This window comes from Ambystoma mexicanum, chromosome 5q (genome assembly GCF_040938575.1).
Source record: "Ambystoma mexicanum isolate Mex_15411 chromosome 5q, UKY_AmexF1_1, whole genome shotgun sequence".
Lineage (NCBI taxonomy): Eukaryota > Metazoa > Chordata > Amphibia > Caudata > Ambystomatidae > Ambystoma > Ambystoma mexicanum.
Window position 1 is genome coordinate 1,140,418,372 of NC_090933.1, and position 25,237 is coordinate 1,140,443,608.

The 25,237-nt window shown below is 45.4% G+C and overlaps 1 protein-coding gene across 1 annotated transcript in view; it reads left to right on the forward strand.

Annotated features, from left to right (window-relative positions):
• The window catches only part of TG (thyroglobulin), a 1,030,738-nt gene that overhangs the window by 225,381 nt on the left and 780,120 nt on the right, over window positions 1–25,237 (forward strand). The window contains exons 20-24 of the mRNA XM_069622147.1: window positions 4,721–4,936; window positions 6,646–6,795; window positions 11,834–12,004; window positions 15,610–15,729; window positions 19,248–19,363. Of these exons, the coding sequence (XP_069478248.1) occupies window positions 4,721–4,936; window positions 6,646–6,795; window positions 11,834–12,004; window positions 15,610–15,729; window positions 19,248–19,363 (773 nt within the window). The remainder of the gene's footprint in view (window positions 1–4,720; window positions 4,937–6,645; window positions 6,796–11,833; window positions 12,005–15,609; window positions 15,730–19,247; window positions 19,364–25,237) is intronic.

A 25,237-nucleotide genomic window follows, 5' to 3' on the forward strand; every position in this document is an offset into this window, starting at 1 on the left:
TCATACACATTCAGTATAGGTCAAGCCTATTCATGGGGAGTAAAAACCAATGGTTACTTTTTACAATTACATTCAGTAATGCAAGGGCAGTAGACCCTTCCAGTCGTATAATGATTCTCAGTACAAATCACATAATCAGTCAACTGGACAATATACTTTTGATGAATAGTGAAACACTTATTCTAGGTGCAATAAAAACCTATAACTACTTTTATCATAACACACAGATATACTAGGTGAGTAAAACCTAAGCATGTCATATAAAATTACAGGTGCTTTTGAAATCAGGGAACCCCAGATAAAGATAAGCAATAACTCTTGTAATTTATTTTGGATGGCACACAGCTAACACAAGGTAAGTAAAACCCACATACTTTGTTTAGCCTCACAATGGAGGGGGAAAGTAAAACCCAATGTTACACTTTACCGAATAGTTATTCTAGGTAGGCAACAACCTAATACAGACTTATTAAGGACAGGCTAGCAGCACGTCAGGCGAAGCAAGACCCAGTTGGGGGACACTCATACAATTATCTCAAAGGACTAATCTGGTGATACCAACAGTTGGAGAACACTCATACAATTACCCTGAAGGAATAATCTGGTGAAACCAACACTTTACTTTTGGGAAGAGGCACAACCTAATCAGAGGAAAGTAAAATACCTTCACGTCTACTTTCTATTAGACTGGCAAAATAGTAGCTAAGTAAGAAACAATGTTAACCATACTTTTAAGAATAGTGCACCACACATTCAAGATCAGTAAGAACTTTTGTAACTGTTCACTCTTAGAATTATAGTTACCAACCAACTCTTTACAAGTAACTTGTAAACACTTATTTTCTTTTCTAGGCAGAAGTCCCAATCCCTTCAAAGTCTTTCCCTTATTCTTGGAGCATGAGTGTTCTCAGTGGCAGAAGGGGGGTCACTAGGACTGGTGACCAACAGGCAGTGTCAGAATAGCAAAAGTCAGAGTTCCTTAGGAAAACTGGGCAAACAGGTGAGTACTTCACTTTAGAGTTAGAAGAGGCTCCAGGTGCTTCACAGAAGACACCCTAGCAGGATTCTAGTAGTGGGACTGGGTGTACTGGACAAGGGACCTCCCAATCACAAAAAACACCACATAGCTACACAGAAATCATAACAGGCTTAAGGTAAGTACATACCCAAGCCAAACACAGTACCTCAGCATTGAAGAACATTTTGCAGCAGAAGAACTTCAGGGTCTGCAGCCAAATACCCGGTCAATGGATTCCTTGTCATGGAGACTGAAAACAAGCCCTCAGAAGGGACTTTGCAGCAGGGATCGATGAAGAAGGCTCTAGGCAAGGTTTCCCTCATGGCTGAATATGGTTCTGCTGATTTGGCACCTTTTCAAGGAGCACAGAAGAAGACAGAAAATGTCGGGTGAATTCTTATTGTTTTAACTGTCCAGCACTCTTGTGAGGGGACTTCTTGGACTCAATTCATGTCTCTGGAGATCCACCAGGATGTCCACAAAGTTTCAGCAAGATTCAGAATTCGGAAGACCATGCACTACACAATGGCTTGAGGTCCCAGGGTATTAGGGTATTGCAACAACGCAAGGTTGCAGCAACTCGTGGCATGGCTCAAAATGCAGGTCTTCTTGAGTCTAGTGGGACTCACCAGGCTCTGGGTCGGGGTCATTGTTGTCGGAGTCCACAGGTCGATTGGAAGGAAGGGCTACAGCAGGCTCCAATTACACAGCAGGCTCTCCGGTTACTGGAAATTGTCTCAGCTGCTTTTCCTTCATGTTCCTCTTCGGTTTAGGTTCCAGTGGTCGACATATCTTCAGCTTCCAGGTTTGCAGTATTTATCAGGAATTACAGCACAACCGCTGCATTCTCTCCTCGCATTTTACAAGAAGCGGCGGTATGGTTGTCCAATCAGGACAGCCAGCCCCCCACTGGGATTTGTCCCCATTCAAGCAAGGCGTAAGACAAAGGGCTGGGGAGTTTTGGACTCCTCCCTCACTTCCTGCACTCACAGACAGAGTGGAGCCTGGGCGGAGAGTCCAGGGGACTCCTGCCGAAGACAAAAATCACACAAAAGAATTTCCCACCCTGTATGTCAGGGGAAGGAACAAGAAACGACAAGAAACACTAAAATGGCAAAAAAAGAAGACAGGCCCATTTTGAACACAGCTCGCTTTAAAGGTGCACCACATTAATGCAAGGTATCACTGCCACCAGCCATTGAAGGTAAACTTGTCACTGTAACAGAATTGTTACAGTTTTAATGTGAAAGGGGATACATTGTATCTCCCCAGCACTCCCCATAAGATGGGGTGTGCTGGTTTCACTTAACAAAATGTAAAAGGGATCCAAAGATCCTTTCTACCATCGGGAACTGTAGTTCACTCAAGGTTAGCACAAGAAAGTTAAAAGGGGAACACCCAGGGCAACCCAGCAACAACATGAACTTATTGCCAATAAGTTGTAAAAGATGATAACTTTAAAAATACACTATGGAGAGTCAAAAAAATGACACCCATGAAAAGAGTTAAAGATTATGTGAGTGTGGAACAAGGTTCCCACTCACTGAGGTATTAATGAAAAATATCCCACTAGAAAAGCAAAAAGTTCTGGGGTTGAATCAAGAAAGGAAGATTTACCAGCTCTGTGGAAATCTTACCTAACAGAGTTATATGGTAGTTTTGATTATACATGTTCTCCACTAAATGCAATCCAAGGGCATATTATATTTTATGCTTGATCATCTTTCTTTAAGCATTATCCATCAAGTAAATCACTATTGCATGGAAAGCCATCGCTGAGCTGCATTGAACGTGACTAGATTGCCATGGTCACGTGCTGGGATGCTTATCCGCCCATACCCTATCAGAGTGCCTCAAATGTCAGCCCTTATGGGAGCATGCATCCAAAACTAACAAGAATATTACACTGCTCCTAGTCATGCCATCCACTTAGATGCATTGAAGTGGCCAAGTAACGTGAAACTTAGGACAGGTTCTCAATGGACTTGGTGTCAGAGATGATCCGCTATCGATTCCAGCCCCACCTTATGCGCAGGAATCATTTGCCTACTATGCTAATTTGCTAAGAACTATGTACCTGGTGAATAAGGCATTGTGCTCCTTCTCAAGATGCACAATGAGCTATATCTGTGTCGCATATACAATGAATTGCCCAGTGTTGTTGGTTGAGATAACAATGTTGAACACAATAGGCAGAGCCATGCAATGGACCTCGTTACAGTTCACTGGTATCTCGCCAGTAATACCGGCAGAAACTTCCTTACTGTCTCTGCCGCCCGATATCCTGGTATTACTGGGATATTACAGGTGGGGGACACGATGGTAAATTCCCACTCCATGGGATTGCCGGGATAGCTGGCACCGTATTACCAGTGCCAGTGATTCAGGAATTTCTTTGCTGGTAGGGACCTGATCTGCCAGCAGGTCACGTCTGCTGGGAGATCCGTTGCCCCCACCGGCAAACTTGTGTTTTGCCGGTCCGGTAAAATGCTGGTGCCGGAATTAATAGCATTTTGTTCCAGTCATAATGAGGGCCAATGTCTAATTTGTCTATTCCCTATGAACACTGTTACTCTAGACCTATTACTTTCCCTACCCTGTGTGCCCTCCATTCTCATTTGTTCTGCCATCTCTCAATGCCACTCCCTGCTGCATCCTGTCCTTTCCCCGAATGCCCCTTTCTCTACTTTTCTCCCGGTCCGCACAGTGATGTCTCTTATCCCTCCCCCACTGAAACCAACCTGTCTTTGCTGTATCCCTTTGCCTGTATTACTCTTCTTCGCGCCTTACCTTACTAAACTAAATGTAGACGAATAAGAGATGGCTAAAGGCTTTACTCTATGGTTACTGTTTCCTTTTAAGGGTTGACCTACTTTCCTCTTTAGCATCTATTATCATTATCTTCAAGGAAGATTTAATGAACACTCTTGCTTGTTTTAACTTGCTGACAGTATTGCAAGTTCTTTGTATGATGTTTACATACTATATGTTTGATAAGGCCCACAGATTATTATTTTAGCTTGTGTTTGTTGTATGAAAACTTTGGCTCTCTAGATAATTTGGACTAAAACCCCCAATAGCCCTAACCAGCATAGGCAATGATGAAGGATCATGGGAGTCATAGCCCAAACTTTCTAGAGTACCTCAGGTTGCATGCATACCCCCTGCTCGAAACCAGAGGCGTTGCTAGGGAGGCTTGCGGGGGGCTATAGCACTGGGTCTCTTTGTTGTAGCCCCGGATAGAACCTCAGGGGCTACAGCCAAAAGGCCAGCTAGCCTCGAGTCCCGACAGTCCCGATATTAGCATAGCCCTGGATCTTTTCCAGAACTAGCAACACCCCTGCTCGAAACCAGAGGCGTTGCTAGGGGGGTATGCGTGGGGCTATAGCACTGGGTCTTTTGGTTGTAGCCCTGGATAGAAGCTCAGGGGCTACAGCCAAAAGGCTAGCTAGCCCCGGGCCCGACAGTCCCGACATTAGCGTACCCCGTATCTTTTCCAGACCTATCAACACCCCTGCTCAAAACCTTAATGTTGTATACTTTGGAGATGGACTGCCCATTGCATTTAAAACATAACAGGGTTTTCATACTGACAACGTGACAACATACGCTTGTTGCTGTTTTTTGTTTTGACCAACGCTATTGTTCTCCTAGCTCCCAACATAATTCCCCATTGTGCTGTTTTCTTCCTTTCCTTTTTAGAAAATGCCATTGCAGGGGATGGCCTTGCTGGTCGCTTCATCACCCTCATCAGAAGTGGCGGATATCTACTTAATGTGGACTCAAAGCAGTTCCCGGCCGATGTGTCCATTGACTTTCCTCGCGACGAAGAGTTCGGGCTGTCGCCCATGGTTCAGCTGGGTTGCATGAAAGGGTTCCGGAAACTTCCCAGCGGACAGAGGCTGAATAGTGGATGTGGTATGGCTCCTTGTTAAACTTTCGAGAAGGTGTATGAAAGTGCTGGATTGGTGAACATTTATTCAGCTCAATTCCATAAATCACCACAAAGATTTACCCAAAAACACCAGGAAGAGTGAAGTCCGTTTGTGAATAAGGATTCTCACAAGTGCAACAACATGTTATTCATTTCTCAGCTTAAAATGTGTTATGTGTGCCTATTATTAATCATAATAATATAATTTCAGCACCACGATGCCACTGGGCTGTTTTGCGCACTTTATAAATGCAAATAAATAAATAAATAATAATAATAGTAAGAATAATATTCAGGTTTTTATATAGTGCTACTTGCAAAATTACGCCTGCTTCTAAGAGCTGCAACAATAGATGTACTTATTACCCTATTCAATGTTGCCTGGCTAGAAGTACTTTCCGTGTGATGCATGTTGGACATCCATGTGAAATTGATGCATCAAAGTACACCTCCACTTTAGCAAAAAAGACATCCTAGTTTAGAACTCCATCCACTGGGAAATGTAATACTGCAGTTCCTGTTTAATAGGTAAAAACCACCCATGACAACAGGCATTGCGGCGCCTGGGATACACAATGAGCGTTCCAGAGTAGAGATGGTTCTTCAAAACCTCACTTGGATTTCTACTTCTACTTTCTGGTTTAGTCACTGGTTTAAAACAGTTATCACGAGGAGCAAGACATTCCTATGCAATTCCTACACAAAAGGCAACTCGTTTGGCTATGTCAGTGCGTGTTTCTGTTCACCAGCATCAAGTAACTTCATGGTGGTCCAGAGAGAGCAAGGTAGTCCTCGTTAAGAGCTTGCACAACTTGATTTAAAAGGGACCACAAAAGAGAGGATCTGGCAATTTCCGGATTGGCACTTGCCAAATATGTCCACCTGGAGCCAGATTACAGAATCTTTGCACTTTGACAAGTGCAAAGTTACACGGTATTAGCACTAGGGCAAAGTTTGCCCTATTTCTAAAAACACTGCAACACATTAGAAAATCATTGCACCATGACAGGTGTAGTTTGGCAAATTACAAGCACCAGGGCAACAATTGGCCTAATGCAAAAAAGATACATTTTCACTGCATTTTTGCACCAGTGCAAAGTTTGCCCTAGCGCTAATATGGAATGGTATTGGCACTAGGGCAAACTTTGCCCTGGAGCAAAAATGAATCAAAACGTTTTTTCACTAGGGCAATTTTTGCCCTGGTACTTATACCATGCCATACCTTGTCATGATGCAGTGGTTTTCTAATATGTACCAGTGTTTATAAAAAATAGGGCAAATTTGCCCTAGTGCTAATACCGTGCAACTTTGCACTTGCACCGGTGCAACACTTCTGTTATCTGGCCCCTGATCGCTGTGGCATCTGATGTATTCCACTATTGAGAGGTTTATTGTGCATGCAAGCACTGCATCCCCTGAGATTCTCTTCTGAAGCTCTACAATCCAGAACGTAAACAGGCCTTGCCATTACTATGGAACATGTCTAGAGCGCTCAAGGAATCACATGTATGTGCATACATTCTTAGGCATTAGGCAGTGAGCGGTGTACTGTGCATTTTCTGGTGCACATGCTGCATGCTCCAAGCACAGCTGCATCCTGCAGGAAGGTGGACGCAGGACATCTTTACAAAGAAAAAGAAAATAAGGCATCTTTGTATCACAGTCTAATTTGCATCCTCATGTGTTTTTGCAGTACCATGTCCTCCAGGAAGCTACTTTCAAATGGAAGAATGCAGGCCCTGCCCTCGTGGGTTCTATCAGGAACAGGCAGGAAGCTTGGCCTGCACCATGTGTCCCGCAGGCAAAACTACCCTCAGCACAGGCGCCTACAAGGAATCTTACTGTGAGTAATATTCATGCAATTGTAATTGGTTATTTATAACACGCTTAATAACCAGAGGTTTCTAAGCTCGGACCTGGGGATCTAACCTGTGTTGCCCTGCGTCGTCTTGCTACCAAGGCGAGCGCGTTGCCCCTGAGCCATCCTCCCGAGATTGCATTAATGAACCCATGCAACTGGAAAGTTAGAATGCTAAAATGTTTAAAACATTTAGAAAGAGTACCCCCCCAACTCCAATTAATGAGCATAGGCTGGGCAAGATAATTAGCTGAAGCCTGGGCATATGCTGCTTTCGGAGCCACACAGCTTCATTTATGTTGCTCCAGCTTTAGGGTTTGAGAATCAGGTGTAAGGTAGCAGGAGCAAATCTCGTCTAACCCTGATTTGCTCCAGTTCCAATCTTTGTGAATGTGGTCTTTATACCTGCTACCCAGATGCCTGATTCATGAATGAAATTCGCCCATTTCACTACAGGAAGTTGAAGAGCACACCCTGGCTAACTTCTGCAACCACTCCTTTGCCACTGGAGCCTTCCCTTCCCACCTGAAGCACTCTCTTGTGCACCCTCTTCTCAAGAAAACCTCAGCCGACCCCTCCTGCCCATCTAACTATCGCTCCATCTCCATCACTCCTTTCCTGGGCAAACTACTGGAAAAGCTGGTCATCTCCCAGCTTAATCTTCACACTGAATCTGTTGGTTGTCTCCATGACCATCAGTCCGGCTTCAGAGTAGCCAAAAGCACAGACACTGCTCTCCTGAACATCCATGAAGACCTGCTCTCTAACCTTGATTCTAATATCCCCTCTGTCCTCATTTTACTCATTCTCTCTTCTGCCTTTGACACGGTCAACCATGCCATCCTGGTCAATTGTCTCCGTAATAACCTGGGTATCACTGATCAGGCCCTGGCCTGGTTGACCCCGTTCCTCTCTGATCGACCCCCCAGGTCCAACTTGGGTCCTTCCTTTCCTCTATCTCACTCTCTACCTGTGGTGTTCCCCAGGGGTCTAACCACTCTCCTTGGCTGTTCAACCAATAACTGGCACCTCTCGCCCAGTACATTACCTCTCTTTGCTCCAACTTTCAGCGCTATGCGGATGACACTCAGCTCGTTTTCAGGTTCCCCTCTGCCACCTCTTCTCCTTCTCTCATCTCTGACTGTCTGTCTGCTATCCAGGAGTGGTGTGCCGCCAATGATCTCTGCCTTAATGCCAATAAGATGGAGATTCTCCTCAACGGCACACCTGCAGCCTCCTTTCCTGTCACTCTCGGGCCGGCCTCCCTTGGCCCTCTTCCTGCTCCCACCTATGAGGCTAAGAACTTCTGGGTCATCCTCGACTCCACATTCTCCTTTTATCCTCACATCTATAACGCCTCTAAGAAGTCAGACTACTAACTGCACCTCCTCAGAGGTATTCTTCCTTTCCTCTGCTTCCCCCAGAAGCTCACTGTCTCTAGAGCTCTGGTTATCTCTAGGCTGGACTTCTTCAGCAGCCTCTTTCTAAATCTGCCTGCTTCTACTCTCGGTCCTCTACAACTCATCCAGAACAGGACTGCGAGACTTGTCCTTGGCCTCAAGCACAGGGATTGTATCTCTCCAGCACTGACATCGCTGCATTGGCTCCCAATGGCTGCAAGGATTAAGTTCAAGACCCTCTGCATTGTTCACAAGGCCTTCTGGGGCTTGTGTTCTCAATACCTCCAACTCTCTCTTTGCAAATACATTCCTAATGGAGCTCTCCGCTCCTCCACCTTCAACTCCCTCAGGGTCAGCCACTTTTCCAAGCAACGAGTTGGTGGGTGATCTCTTTCTTCGGCTGGGGCCTCCCTCTGGAGCAGCCATCCTGCCGCCCTGAAACTTGAGGATAACCATCCCGGGTTCCGAAAGCACCACAAGACCTTCCTCTTTGCTTCTGCCATCTCTCTTCCTCTCCCCTGCTGATACTACCCTGTGATTTCGGGCCCAGGGTTCTGCCTGCCCAGTTGCACACCTGCACTGCCTCGCGGCAACCCTTGCCCTTGGGTCTGTATCTGTAACCCTACAGTCCCCTACCTGCACGTTTGGACACCTGCTGTCTGCACTTACCCTTGCACCTGCCACTGCGGGCCGCACTTCTTGTTATTGTTTTGATCCCATGTACAGCACTGCCGCCTCCCTTTCCCCTGGCACTTTTCCCCTCCCCTGCACTCGCTCAATCTCAATGTCACTTGGCCTAGTAAGATCGTTGTCTCTATCCTCCCTCTGTACCCCCTTCCTTGCCTCGTCGCGCCTTGAAACACTTGTCTATAGGCGCATTATAAATGCCATATCATATCATAGGTTGTATACTAATTGACCTTTTCACAATTGACCTCGGGAGAATTGACCTCGGGAGAATAGCCCTAATTTAGAAGGTCAATTAGGACATATATGCGGGAGGAAACCCCCTGCAACCATCTAACCAATCCAAAACACCCCGTGACCCCACACTCAATCCCCTTATATTATTTATAATCCAAAACCAATCCAATACATATATAAAATAACTAAAATAATATAAAGGTCAATTGTGCAGAAGGTCAATTAGGACCACTATAATTAGGTCAATTGTGCAAAAGGTCAATTGTAAAAGGTCAATTTGGGTAGTACCATATCATATCATAACATAAAAGATCCTTACGGCATCTGGCGGTTTGCTCCCATGCAAATACTTCGAAATTACATTCTATGTGTGCTTAACGCATGCTGCCTATGAAAAATTACACATTCAGAAAAGTACCCAAACATTAACCACGGTCAGGCAATAAAAAAGATCGTGATTACCCAGAAAGGATCGAATTTCGAAGCAGCTGTGAAGATTCCCATAACAGAACATTTGCTTCTGTTCTTCCTGGTAGTTAAGTCCCTTTGTTCCAACAATTGAAGACCAACCCCGCTAAAAAGTGAGACATTAATATAATGTGCCATCCATTTGAATGGACGGGGTTTCTTTGAGGTTTTATAAAACACTCATTCTCAAGTGGCATCTTGGTGCCACTGCCAGAGGAGAGAACCATAAGGGAGAGGAGATCAGCAAGGAATGAGGTTTTTTTTCAAATATTGAGGAACAAGAGTACTATCTCTCCACATTGGGACTTGAAGAATTAACCGATTTAACACATTTAACAATAGGGTCATTATTTAATGTCAATTACCTCAGGGCCACACTGCAAAATCTGTTCTCCTGCATTAAGGGACCTTCTTGCAATTGCTGCGGATCCTTGCAGTAACACACAGAGGCTCAGATTGCCCTCGTGCATCAGATCCCATGAGCAGTATTTTGCACACAAGTGAAGACTGGCCAATGACTCCCCGCGGAAGCTAAATTCCTGCACCCGAGGTTCCAGCGAAACGTGTCAGTTTCGCTTCTTTTAAAAGTGCTGTTTTACCAATTTGGAAGATTGTTACTTTCATCGTCAATGTGACCTGGTAAATGTATTAACTGTAGTTTGTATTTTTTCAGCAATCATTGTTTCAAAGAAGATACACATTGGTTATGGAAAATGTATAAATGCTCAGTGTTAAAATAATTTTGAATTAGGACATATATTTTTGGATGATGATGCGCCCTGTAACAGTGTCAACAATATCCGTGTAATTTATCTGCAAGTGAGCAGATACTGCCAACTGGCAGAAACAAAAGTCAACACTTGTGGAATGTTTCTGATGGACGGTTACCATAGCTACCAATGTATTCACAAATGTGCTTATTGCAAAGGCATGGTTGAGGGTTCAGCTGGCTGGAATTCCGCACTGGCAGGGCCCTCCTCTCAGCTTCTCTGGATGGAGGGGAACATCACTACAAAGGTGCATGTCTCTGACAAAGGTGCATGCCTCTGGCAAAAGTGCATGCCGCTGGCAAAGGTGCATGCCTCTTGCAAAGGTGCATGCCACTGCCAAAAGGTGCATGCCACTGGCAAAGGTGCATGCCTCTGGCAAAGGTGCACGCCTCTGGCAAAGTTGCATGCCTCTTGCAAAGGTGCATGCCTCTTGCAAAGGTGCATGCCACTGCCAAAAGTGCATGCCTCTGGCAAAGGTGCATGCTGCTGGCAAAGGTGCACACCTCTGGCAAAGGTGCATGCCGCTGGCAAAGGTGCACACCTCTTGCAAAGGTGCATGCCACTGCCAAAAGTGCATGCCTCTGGCAAAGGTGCATGCCGCTGGCAAAGGTGCACGCCTCTGGCAAAGGTGCATGCCGCTGGCAAAGGTGCACGCCTCTGGCAAAGGTGCATGCCGCTGGCAAAGGTGCACGCCTCTGGCAAAAGTGCACGCCGCTGGCAAAGGTGCATGCCTCTGGCAAAAGTGCATGCCGCTGGCAAAGGTGCATGCCTCTTGCAAAGGTGCATGCCACTGCCAAAAGTGCATGCCTCTGGCAAAGGTGCATGCCGCTGGCAAAGGTGCACGCCTCTGGCAAAGGTGCATGCCTCTTGCAAAGGTGCATGCCTCTGGCAAAGGTGCACGCCTCTGGCAAAGGTTCATTCCTCTGGCAAAGGTGCACGCCTCTGGCAAATGTGCCTCAACGCGATTTTACATCAGCGTCTATAGCCCACTTTGGGATGGCAGTAATAAATCCAAGGTTACAAAACACACATCAAAATTATATCTGCCTTTTTGTGATTGGAGGGGGCGGGTGTGGCACACTACATTTCTGTTTGATATTCCAGTAGATTACAGGGTGGAATTTAAACCGCTTCATGGGAAAACATTCCTTTCAGCAATCCAACACAATTCACTTTTGCCACCAAGATGGGAGAGCCTAAACAATGTGCTACTACTTTTAAGAACAATGCCCCCTGCTGTTCAATGCATAATGTCTTCATTGACAAACCATCTATTATCTCACTTTTTCAAAAGGGTTCCTAAGTATACATTCTTCTAGTTGCAATATATCTCCAGAGCTGCATGATAACCTAAGGAAATACCTTAGGTGACACTTCTCCCTAGGGGACAGATTCTAGTCCAGCCAGAACCCCACGAGGCTCAGTTCCAAGACCCTAATATGAATGTGCTTTTTGAAACAGGCCTCACAGGCTGTCAGATGAACACAGAGGGTCTGAAGTGTGATGAAGACGGTCAGTATAAGCCTTCCCAACAAGACCGCACCACAGAAGCCTATTACTGTGCCAGCGATAATGGGGAAAGGTTGGCGTGGACTGAGACAGAAGGCTCGCTCAGTGATGCCCAGTGTCTGCGTAAGTATCTCCTTATTGCTCTGCTTTCTGGGATTTGGGGTCATTTATAACCTTCACCTACTTGTTTACTTGACGTCCTCACCCTCGTCTTTCTCTGTCGCTTGGATACACTGGATATGTAAAAATATATTGTTTCTCGTAGTACGAGAACTGGGTGTGGTTTACGCATTACGGCAATTGGTTTCAAGGACATAGGTTATCAACTAAGATTCTGTGCCTCGACCAAGCTCAAGCAGCATTACGCATGTGCAGTGGGATGGCTGAACATTCGAAGTGCAGCCACCGTGTCCATCAGTGACATGATTTTAATGTCACTCATGGACATGATGCAGTGGTGGGCTCGGCCTTGGCACAATGTTGGCGGGGCTCCGCCCATAGTGCCCCTATTTGCCAGCCGCCACTGCTCATTTGGCAGTTTCCATGATCCTTTCCGTGAGACAATTTTACTAAATCCTGCCTTCCCGGTGCTATTTTACCACAGCAGCGCACCTGCTCACCATTTTGGCCCCTGTATTGTTGAGGACAGCCTAACAACCGCTGAACCACGTATGCCTCCCTCCTGCTTGGAAGTGTGCTTTCCAGGTGTCCTCCGCCCGTCTCAGTTGCTGTGCCATCATGCCCCATCCCCACTCCCACAGGATGAAGACATATGGCTGGAAAAATGTCATCTGCCAAAACTGTCCTTGCGAGAAATACCAAATGCAGAAGCTCATCTGAACGATCTGCCAGACCGACCATTTGAGGGCTGTTGGAAATATCACGAGACATGATGGCGTGCACCGCCACAATGCCACACTAGCTGAACATGCTCTCAGTAGACAACTTTGTATAGGCATGTGTCGGAAGTATGGGTCTAGTGACCTGGTGGTAAATATCAATTACTATGCTACAATCTAAGCCTCCACCACTTTACCTCATTGGTGCACCACCATTGCACCCTGCTGCTGGTGCAGTGGGGAAGTCACAATACAGATCCGCAGAAGAATGGATCACCTGGCCACCAACTGCGGCAGAGCGGCTTCCAATCCACAAAAGTGACGTCTTTATGGGAGGGCAGAACGGGCACGTGCCCCGGGCCCCAAACTGTATTGGCACATGTTTTCTTCTTTCAGTGATTTGGTGCCAGTTGGGATTTGATACCTTGTGTTTTTTCTCAAAAATGTTACACATTGTGGTTCACTTAAATTGCTATATTGCATATTGAATTGTTTTTTGCACATCGATGCATGGTGTTTGTGTATGTGCGCTAGTGTGACTGTGGTTGTGATGGTAGGATATTGTGTCTGGTTGTCGTCAATTTTATGTAATTTGTGCATCTTTTTCTACATATGTCTCTGGTCTTTGTATAATACAATTGCACGGTTGCACTTTATAGCTTATTGCATTGGTTTTCAACATTGTGTTTTCAACAATAAAATGTGCTGATTTTGGAATTGCTTGTTCTAGAACTTGTGCTGATGTATTGCTTGAGATGTTTTTGCTATGTGGTTTGGTAGCTGTGGCCTTAGCAGTTAGACATGGTTTCCTTGGCACCAGGTAATGGCACAAATGGGACTTATACACAAAGGGATAGCAGCAAAACACGTTGGCCTGTGCATGAAATGCTGTCTGTGGACTCTACTTCCTTTGCATATTTCAGCTATGCATACAATGCTCGAATTAGTTTGCATGTATTGCACATTTGCAATCGTTTTTCAAAGCTTTCTATGAACATGCCAGTGCTCACCTGCTGGAATTCTGCATTGCTCAGGATCGCTCACAGGCCAGTCTAAACAATCCCACCGTCACTAGCTGGTCATGGATGTCGAATTGGTGGGACTGCCCCCATACTCGCTGCAAATTCTTGAGATGCTTTTGTGGCAACCTTCACCATCAGAGTGGTTTCCGTTAATCTTGTGTTCATGGGGTAAATCGACTGAGATTACACTAACCTGTATTACCGTTACCGCCACTTGGTCCGGCGGCATTACCGCGGGATTACAAGTGGTGGTAGATGGTGTTATTCCCCATTAATTGGAGTCCATAGTACTCCATGGGGGATTTTGGTGGTAAGGTGGTGGAATTGGTGAACTGTTCAAAACTCAGCCTAAAAAACCCACCTGTTTGCTTGAACTGTCACCTTTCATTCGGTATTTATATTGCGTCATGATGCCTTCAATGACAAAGCGCATAACACATATGTGATTGATTGATTGACTTATGTTCAGATTCTTGCTGGAGGTTTTTCCTCCACCTTAACCCCAAACTCGTAGTTGGGCAGTGCGGTAATGCGGCAGTTCTATTCTATTCTAAGGAATTATTGTATAGCGCCAACACTGCTAATGAGGCCCAATTGTATTCTACAGTGTCAACCACTTCCAAATTACATAATGATGTCCCAGAGTCCCCTGCATAACACTGCATGCTGTACGGCAAGCCATCAAGGTTGCAACCCTTGGCTGCTGTGGGGATTTGTGGGCAGGTCACCACAAAAGGCACCAAAGATAGACTTTCTTTTGGTGGAGCGAAATTTAGGACTCTCTTTTTACTGCATTGGAGGTTTTTTGACATACTTCATCCAGACGAGAATGAACCAAAATGTGTCTCTTCCTCCATGCATGTCTTAAAAAGGTGTATTGTAAGCAGGCACTGCTATAAAAGCAGGCAGGGGGATACTGAATAAAGGGGACAGGGGTATAGCACAACCCTTATCAGGGAACCTTAACAAGTACTCCACTTGTGCTCAAAGGCTGGGGTCTCAAAAGGTAATTATGCTTCAAGGATGGGACCAGTCCCCCCCGGTCTAGGACCAGCCTTGGCTGGCCACTATTATTAGAACTACATCTACACAGAAGTGAAAATAACCCATCTAGACTACTATATGCAAAGAATCCAATTGCAAATATAATATTGGACAGCATTGTAACTAAGAGGTTGTATTTCGATATGAAGTAATATGACATATACCTCTAATCTCTTCTTTTGTTAAACATAAGGAGTTTCTGCATACTTTTTATGCAGACATGTGAAAAGTTGACTTAGAAAACTGTTTACCTCCTCTTTTGTTTATACAACACAGTTCTTTACCAGTTTTTGATTGAATCATGTAATGTTAAAATCTTGGTGCTTGACTGTGCTTTCCATGCTTTCTTCTTTTCCTATACATTTGAATCTAAATTTAATGTTTGTTTTTATAAAATTTACAAGAAAATAGAAATAAGGCTAAGAAATAAAAATAAGGCTACCCCAAAAAACCAAACATTGCTAATGGTTGTTTTCTCACCCCATGTTCGGGATCCCTGTACCTTTGCATGGGGCACCTAGGAAGGTTGAATCATCTACTGCCTCAAATTGTGTGCAGCATAAAAAACTCAGGGAGGACAGGACCACCCAATGTACACACACTTTGACCATTCAGCCCGCTATATCCTGTCCGAATCCAGGGCTGTCCCTCCAGTTATAAATATCAAGGATGGAAGCATGCACGTCTCCTTAATATACCGAATGACCCTTTCCATGCACTTTTTCCTATCCCACTGTCCTTGATTTGCACAGCTTTTTTCCTGGCGGGGTTATGGAAATGGAAGATTGAGATACCTGCATTTCATCACATTTCTTTATTGCAGTGCTCAGAAAGTTTGAGGTGGTTCCCGAATCCAAACTGATCATTACTGAAGAAGATGTTGGGGGTGCCCAATCTGCAGCCCCCGCTGGAGGAATCCCCAACTTGGTGACATGCATTGCAGGTAAGAGGATAGACAACACAGTAAACAAGTGCTGCGCATGCGCGCATATTCCTGCCTGCAGCGTTGACTCTTTAAAGTTAGCCTTTGCATGTTAAGACAACCGACCCTGTTATCTGTTGCATGTTTTTGTGCATCCTGTAATCAGTTCTAGGTTCAGTATTGCACAGAGTGTATGAGAACTAAGGGGTCGTCTTGGAGAAAAAAGCAATGTCCAGTTGTGCAGGACCTAATAGATGTGGCATATTTGGGGGAATATTACGTGACATTGTGGAGCAGGATTTGGCACAGGCTTAGGATAGTACGCCTGTACCTGGCAAAATGTGTGGCTGTGTGCCATACTATGGAACCTTTAGTGCGGTGCAAAGAGACTTTGCACTTGTGCAAAGTGACCTTGCACTGCAAAAATACACTTTGCACTGCTCTGTGAATCAGGGCGTTTGTTGACTTTGCATTGCAAAAATACACTTTGCACCACTCTATGAATCAAGTTGTTTGTTGACTTTGCACTGACAAAATACACTTTGCACCACTTTGTGAATCAGGGTGATTGTTGGCTGTGCAAAGTCTCTTTGTGCCATGCTAAAACATCCATGAATCAGGCCCTACTTATTATCTGCCGCAGCTCAAGCACACACTGGAGTGGTTGGTGTAAGAGTGTGTTTCCTGATTTAGGCTCTTGCTTACACAGCAGCGGTGTCACCTGTAGCTTTGTGAGGGTGTGTCCAAGGTGGCATTGCATGACTGCAGCCACCCTCAGAACCCAACTCACAACACTTGTGTGAAAGTCACTCTGCAGTAAATCCACGTACCACGGCTCTGGCCCGTCTCTGTAGCGGGAAACCCTTTTTTCCATTTATTGGGGCCAGAGTGGGGGGTTCTAACACTGCTCCTTCCTCGAGGGAACATTACGAAGCTCCCTGGGGGTCCTTCTTGCCACGCTATGGAGACCTCTATAATGAAGGGTGCCACATGCAGATCACCACCTGCATGGTTGGCATCCATTGTACCTTCCGGGAGCTCCATTGAGCCGGCTCATGCTCTTTAAAGCAGGGGTCTGCAACCTGTGGCTTGCCCTATGTCTTGAACTACAACTCCCATGATCCTTCACCATTGCCAATGATCGGTAAGCCTGATTGGAAATGTAGTCCAAAACATCTGTAGAGCCAAAGGTTGCAGACCCCTGCTTTAAAGAGACCCTGTGCCGGCCTAACACAAGATTCCCTAATTTCCATGTAAAGCAACCCCATGCCACGAAGGAGTGCCCCTTTCGGGGGCGTCACCAGTATGTAGCATATCACAGAAGGGCCTTGAGATCCTTTCGGTAATATGCAATGGCCGCTGGAAGTGGGAAGAAAGCGTTTTGCTGCACAACCTCACTTTTTTCGCTTTGAACACGATTTAAGGTGTAGAGGTGTAGAGTTTAATTTTAGACTGTTGTTTTCTGTCTGCTTTCGAGTGGTGGATTTTACCGCCACCCAAAAGCAGTATACTGCATGCGGTAATTACCAGCCCCCTCGGAGTCCTATGGGACTTCAAATTGGGAATAACGGAGAGGTCTGCATGGCTTATGATCATGCAGTAATGGTAAACTAGTTTGGCCGTATTAAACGGATGTTCTGTTAGTTCACCTCTGAATGGCTGAACATCTTCCAGCAAATATTTCCATATAAAAATGTTGAAAAATGGTATGCTATGAGTGACTATCCATTCACTAATTATACCTAGTCCTACGCCCAAACAATGGCCAAGTCTTGTTCTCTTTCAGGTTAGGACAGAAACTGACTTAGGCATGGCTCCCATTTTTGTAGCTGTGGCTTAGCCAATCATTTTTTGTAGCTGTGGCTTAGCCAATCATGTGGAATTGCCAAAGCGCGTTGCCAGGGTAAATATAATTGGTTATTTATAACGCGCTTAATACCCAGAGGTTTCAAAGAGCGGACCTGGGGATCGAAGCTGTGTTGCTCCACGTCGTTTTGCTTCTAAGGTGAGCGCGTTACCCCTGAGCTATCCACCCGAGACCGGGTAGCACCCGTCTCCTAGCATGTTGCTTGCTGTGGCATGATGACCAGTTGCATAGTTAGACTTAATCAACTTAGGTCTAATAATTTAGTTTTAATTTAATAATAAAGTTGGACGAGTTGGCGTTTGCCTGTTTGTGGAATGGCCGGGGCACTCCATATCTGTAATCCCAGCATTCCACTCTGCCTGGTGGACAAGGATTCATGGTGTACAGAACGCTCCCCCTGTGGCCATCTAATATATGCCTGTAAGCCGTACCTGCATACAGCTCTCCATGTCCCCCTGAAGCTATAATAGGTTTGCACTCTCTAAATACCCCCAAAAATAAAAAATAAATAAATATAGCTGTCATAAGAATGTGCTTGAAGACCTCAGAGGACGCTGCTTAGAGGTGGGATTTCTTTGTAATAAGTGGTGTTGCTTTCTGCGTGTCGCATTTGTTGAACCTGTAAATGTTTTATTTACAAGGATATATTGAAGTCTCTTGAGCATTGGGAAATATGAACACATTTCTTCTATTTTTTTGGGGGGGGGAATAACAGGCAGTCAATTTACTAAATGTTCCTCAAATTTGACCCTTGGCATTGGCTTGCTCTCACTTTCTAGGAATGTGTAGCCGTGGGATGGAGAAGTCATCATGTGCAGGCATGAGCATTGCTATATTTTAAGCACATACAATCCTGGAGCTGATTACGAGTTTGGAGGCATGATGGGGCAGCAAAATATGCTGCATTCGGAATGGCTCTGGGCGTCATTACCGGTTTGGTGGTATTCTGGAGGCAAATCTGCTGGGACACTGCCAAAGGGATTTACCGTTAGCGCCACTTGGAACGGTGGAATTACTGCCGGTTCACATGTGGTGGTATGGCAGTGTTTGCGTCATTTATGGAGTCCACAGGATTTCTGTCTGTAAAGTGGCGGATTTACGTCCGCCATTTTGCTTCAGGCTTTTCTTCCACCTCACCACACAATCTATCGTATGGCGGTGTGATAATGCGGCGGTAATGGAGTTGCCTCCATGTTGCCGCCTGTTTTTACTGCACCGCTGTACTTATAATGTGGCCCGCATGTTACCACTACCACCGCACTAGTAATGACCGTCTACGATGTTTCACTTATTCCTCTTTGACTTGTGCTTATGGTCATTTTATTTTGTGTTATTTATTTGTATGTGGATCACCCTTAAGCATTAAGAGGCACTTGCAGTGTTTCCCATTGTTGCCAGCCCAATAAGCAGTGCCTTAAGAAAGAAACCCCACTGGCGGAACACCCGGCCATTGGTTTTCAGCTGAGTGTCTTTATCAAGTACCAGCTGCCAGCCAGAGTAGGGGCCTGAGGATAAACATTGGAACTGTTGGGCGATGTTGACATTGGAATATAGTGCATGCAAAGTGTTATCCTAGTTAAATCCTCCTATTGTTTTATTTTTTTATTTTATTTAATTGATTTACAATTTTTACAAAGAAGAAATCATTAAAATGTCCCTATTCTTCTTTCAGAGTGTGCCCAAGAAGAGGCCTGTGAGTATGTCACAGTGTCTGTGAAAGGAGCAGAGGTGCTGTGCAAGCGCTACACAAGTGCTCGGACAAACTATAACTGTAGCACGTCCACACAGGTAAATAGTGTGCCAAAGGATACACCTGATATAACGTTATGGCAATGGAGGGCAACAAGACGTAAGAAGTGATCAAGGTTTGCAGGTTGCTTGGCCCACACCTGAATATGTACATGACATATATCTCAAGCATGAACATAATCCCTCACACTGCCACCAGAACCTTAACTCACACCACAACACTTCTTCACATGACTCAATTTGACCACAGTCCTCGTGTAAATCTTATGCTGTGAAGTGTAGTGGTGAAGTGCGAGTTGATGCAACATGTTAGTGTGATGGACTTTGTAGTGGGAACATAGTCGCATTAGACTGTATGTTTGTACTCTGGAATGTACATAATTCCAAATTTTACATTTTGTTAACTTTGGACTGAGTGTTTGTACCTTAACATTGGCCTTTTCAATGTAGGTAAACTTCACTATTTTCATAAGTAGTAACCTTAACTCGTTTTAAAACAAGTTTTGAAAGATTTTGGGCCTCTTTACGAGTACGGTGGACCCGTGGGGATTTACCGGCTCCGGAGTTGCCGGATTTACCAGGGCATTACAGCCCCGGTGGTCCGGTAATTCCAGAGCCGGCATTCCGTTACTCCCCATTCCCGGGAATGGGGATCGCGGAACCACTGGCACCATGTCGTAATGGTGCCGGTGTTTCCGCGTCTGTGTGCGGGCGGTTCCATTCCGCACCCAGCTGCAGAACTCGGAGTATGCCGGTCCAGAAACAACAGTACCAGCAAGCTCACCGGTACCGTTGTTTCCAGACCGACATACTCGTAATGAGGCCCTTTGCCTTTTTTTTAACTTTGGCAATGTGGTGGTGCATGAGTGCTGCCTGAACGCCAAAACTGATACATTGGAGGGAGATGACATGTAAGGAGGGACACACAGTTTGAAAGCGTTTATTTTTTTTTTACTCACCCACTGACTGCCCATAGCCTTACTAATCCCTGTGGCCATTCCCACCCACTACCTGCCTCTCCCATCCCAAAACACATTCCATTGGAATCTCTCTTGAGTTCGCTCTGCCAAGCAGTACCATCAAACCTTGGACTGCCAGTGTTATTTCTAAGCAGTCTGCTGAGAGCTAATGGCTGAAGTGCCGCAGTAAATATGTTACTCGTGTAAAATAATAAATAAAAAACCTCCTAATCAAGTGAGACATCAGCCACTTGATTTTTGTGTCTTGCACTGAACTCCTGTTAAAAACAACAGTCATTGGGCCTCATTATGCGGTAAACCATGTTGCTATTTGCACCATGGTTGCCGCCGGTACCATACCGGTACCAACATGGAGGAAAGGGGAATTACCACCCCATTCCAAGGTTGGCGGGGCGGTAATTCCCCCTTTCTCCATGGCCCTTCCCCATTCCCATTTTTGCCCCATAGGGCATAATGGGAATGGGGAAGGAGCTAATTAGGGTACCGCAAATTGCGGTACCATAATTAGCACCAAGGTCCCTTTGAGGGTCCCAACTTTAACGGCTGGTCTACACCAGCCGTTAACATCGGGTCCTGCAAAGAGACCTCGTAGTAAGGCGGTAAGGGTTAACGGTCACCGGTACCCTTACCGGTGACCGTTAACCCTTACCGCCTTCTGTGTAATGAGGCCCATTGATAGTGTAAGCCATATTTCTGCAAAGCCATCAAAGCATAACATTTTTAAAACCACTCTAGTCACATAAAATCATAACATCATAAATACATCGCAAATTCCTTAAGAAAGAAATAAAAACTACATTTGCAGGTAAATTCATACTCGCAATTTATGACACAGATGGAGCTACGGTCAGAACTAATCTTCACTTGGAATCAGGGGTTACGTGCAGTGCATGTCATTAAGTTCTTGTGTAGAAGTTACAGGATAAAATGCAAAATATACGAGATATAACACTAGACAAAATATTACAAATTCCAATATATTTGGTGACCGCCCAACCCACATTGCAACGAAGATAATATGCTCGGTGAGGGAACTAAAGGGCACAGTGTTACTGTACTACTGCATAACAGGGCATGTTTACCATCCATGTGCACTATGCAGAGTGGTCGATGTGGACGGGAGCGGTTGGGAGCGATGCTCCTCCACTTTTTATAAGAACGTTTTACTGTTCCTATACTTTTATTTTAAAGAGAAACCGTTCCGGAATTAGTTTAGTTTTAAAATAAAAGTGTAGGAAGAAGTTGAAACTTGCATTTCAGTGCAGGGCACTGAACCTTCCCTTAGACAGCCAGTGTGTTTGTTTGGGGGTTTGGAGTGCGTGTGGGAAGGGCGTGGCAATGGGTTTTTGTGGAGAGAGGGGACAGGCCAGCAGGGAACATAGTTCCACTACTCCTTTTCGTACACTTTGACCACTGACTATGCGCAAGGATAAGCTTTGGCTAAGCTCGCTTTCCTCCTTGTCCATGCCCTGTGCCAATCGTTGGCCACACAATAGGCCACTAGACTGACACTGGACGCGTAGCATAAGTTAACAGCTTGCAATGTTGGTCTGAAGTTCCTGGCTAGAAACAAAGGTTTCAAATGACATTTCCTGAGGTCTGGATATAACGGACAAATGAGCCGGAAGTGAATCACACATTCCCCCAGCTTCATGCACACATGGCACGTGGGCGGGTGGATACTATTTCAGTCATTGCAGAGCCCTGCCAGTGGTAGGATGGCCAGCCGAAGCTTAATGTACAACGCTCTCATAGGCTTGACAGTGATGCCATCTAAGTAAGCTTCAAACCTGAAGTCCTGCTTTATTCCTGCTTTTTAATCCTGTTAAAAACAACGTTGAAAAAACATTTGTGGCTTGTGTGTAGGAATAGCAGTAGCTGCTATCACATGCCCAGTTTATCACACAATTTTCCGGCTGTTGTCATCTTAGCACCATTGGGGCAGTACCTGGGGAAATACCTATGCATACACAAAAGCCAAAACGGTTGGCTTTGCCATTGCTTGTGTGAAAATGATTGCTTGTTGAATATGTGCTTATTTGTGTGTGTGTGTGTGTGTGTGTGTGTATGGTCATCTGCGAACGAATGAGCATATTCCCCATGCTTTTGTATAGTCTGTGCATATTGTAGGTGTGTACTGTGCTTACTTGCATTCTGATTGCCTGGTGTGTGTGTATTGTGTGCATATGGTATATAGCTCTCATGTTTTGTTACGTTGCAGGTCTTATAAAAGTGCTTCTTTCACTAGCTAGGTGGCCACCCGGTGCTGAGAAGCTACAGAACTATTAAGAGAATCCTCTGACTTGGCACAAATCACTAACCCATTGCAGTTTTATGTCCCTTCCTAAATGTTTTAGGATGTGTCTCTGCTCTGAACTGCAGTGGGCGACTGTTCCATAATTAGGCCTTGTTTCCGGATATACATTGCTTGGTCTTTGAGGTATAGAGCTGTAGAGATGTTCCGAAGTGTAGATGAGGGGCAGGAAAGTAGTACCACAACCTGACCCGAAGTAAACGAAACCCCTCTACTTGATGGACACGGTGGCCATACACAGGGATTAAAAATGTAACTCATATTGTGGCTGTTAACCAGGGTAAGGACTGGAGTTCTCTTGAGATGTGCTCAAATATCTTCAGGTGGAGTAAGGGGACTCAGAACAAAACTATTAGGGTAGTCCAAGTGAGGCAGCACAGCCAGGATCAATGCTTGGACACTGTGTGGCAAGGGCAGCTAAGGAAAGATTATTTTCAGCCCTTCCTGACTATAGCTGAAATTGACGGGCACAAAGCTAGCAGACATTGAGAAGGAGGTGAAACCTCTTGATGAAGGTGTTGAAAAGGCAAAGGAGGCAGTTGGAGAAAATGCTTCTGCTTCTTCTGTTCATCTCTCCAGTCAGCTCCGAATGAACTTGTCCTTCTAACTTCCACTGCCTTCTGGCACACTCCAGGTCTTTTGTAGGTCCTTGGTGCCACCTTCAGCCTTGCTCTCATGAAAGAGGATTCAGGTGTCTTAGATGGGATGGGTTGTTGGGCTCTGACCCTGGCATTTGCTTAGAACCCTTGTGTGGGACTTGGGATTGGCTTGCTCCCCCATTAGGTTAGCCGGCTCTCTGCCCTTCTCAACCCGCCTTCCAGCTTCCATCTTCAATCTGGGCAAAGCCAGTTTACGTGTGAAGCTTGGTATGGGAACATGGGATTCATATTTCTCTGGGCCTCGTTGGGTCTCTAGTGTCTTGTGGCCAGCAGATTTCAGAACTGAGTCTGCCATCTTGGAGTTCACAACACCCTCTTCCTCTTTATGTCACTGGTATAGGGACTGGTTAGTGGGTCTCACCCTTGAGGATGGCTTCTCGTCCTTAGGTGGGACTTGTCCCATTGGGCTCTCCTCTCTGTTTTGCTTTTCAAAGAGTGCACAGATATGTATATACATATATGTTCTCCCGCCAATACACTGAATGAAAATCCTTGAACGCAGGTAAGCAATGATTCACACATACACAAACTCACTTAAATGATAAATTGGCTCTTATATGGCCCTTTATTCATCAAAAGCATACATGAATGAATAAATGCAACAGAACGTATACATGAATAACATAAAGGAAGGAAATCTAAAGAAAATGCATCACTGTGTGCAACACTTCAAAGAAGGCCGCCATCTCAGCAGAATCGGCTGAAAAAGCCCTAAATTCAGCCATGCAGAGAGACCTCGGCAGCCAACAGGCCCAGAGCAAGGCATCCACCCTCCGAGGTGAGGCTTTCTGTCTGACTGTTCCCATGCCCTGCATTTTAAGCCCTCCGCAAAGGCGGGGTGGCATTCTCTAGAAACATCTGACCTGAGTTTCTTGCTCCTTCGCAGTCCCCACACACCCCTGGCCAGAGTGACCTACGGTAACCTCAAGGAGCAGAGCTCTCCCTTTCTCATGAAAGCAGAATAAATGCAACTCAGTAACTCATCCTTCTTTTTGAAAGTGTCCACCTGTGGACCCTAATTTACTACAACATCCTAATATCATATTCACCCCTAATATAGTAGCATTTCCGGCAAATCTAGGAAGTTTCAAGTGAAAACTGTGCCATTCTCCAACTCCTAGTAACATTACAAACACTGCTATCAACTTTCGACAGCTTTTTACACCGGTTTTTCTTCGCCGAAGTTCACAAATGTCTGATGTCATCGCGAATTTCCCAAACAGCGTCACGTGACCGTACACGCATGTGTGGTGTAATGACATGTTCTCGAGCGGGTCAGTGCTTTGTGAAGTTTCAAGCAGAAGGTTTACCCTTCCACAGCTCCCAGACGCATTCTTACTATTTTTCCATCTGCAATCTAACTCCAAAAATGCATCCACCATGGCTATCCCTCCTCCCCAGGAGCCACCACCAGCAACAGCACCAGAAGCAGGAGGGCCTGGACAAGGGAAAAGGTGCAATGATTCACAGAAGGATCAAGAGAATATGGAAGATGAGGTAGTGGAAATGCCTACCTCCATCACCCAGAAAGAATCATGGGTGTGGTGGTTCTTTAAGACCGTACGAGGGGTACCAAAGGCTCAGGCTACCCATGTTGAATGCATTGAGTGTTTAATCATACTCAGTTATGAACAACACAGGCAGTACTCTTTTGGTGCCACATCGATGCACCGCCACACCCACTCATACCAACCAGGTGCTCTAAGAAAGACTTTTACTTACTCAGGACATAGTAGGCTGTCTTCCTCTACCTCATTTTCCTCAACCGCTACTGCCACCACACAGGCTGCTCCTGTGGGGCAGAAGATCCCACCAGCTATCTTGCAAGTCATAAAAGAAGCTGTTGATCCATATCTTTCTAAGACAACGGTACTCTGTATGCACTGCAACACACCACTCTTCAGGGGGAGCAGTTTCAAAGTGCTTTTGAGGCTGTAATCAAAGAGCACAAGAAACACTG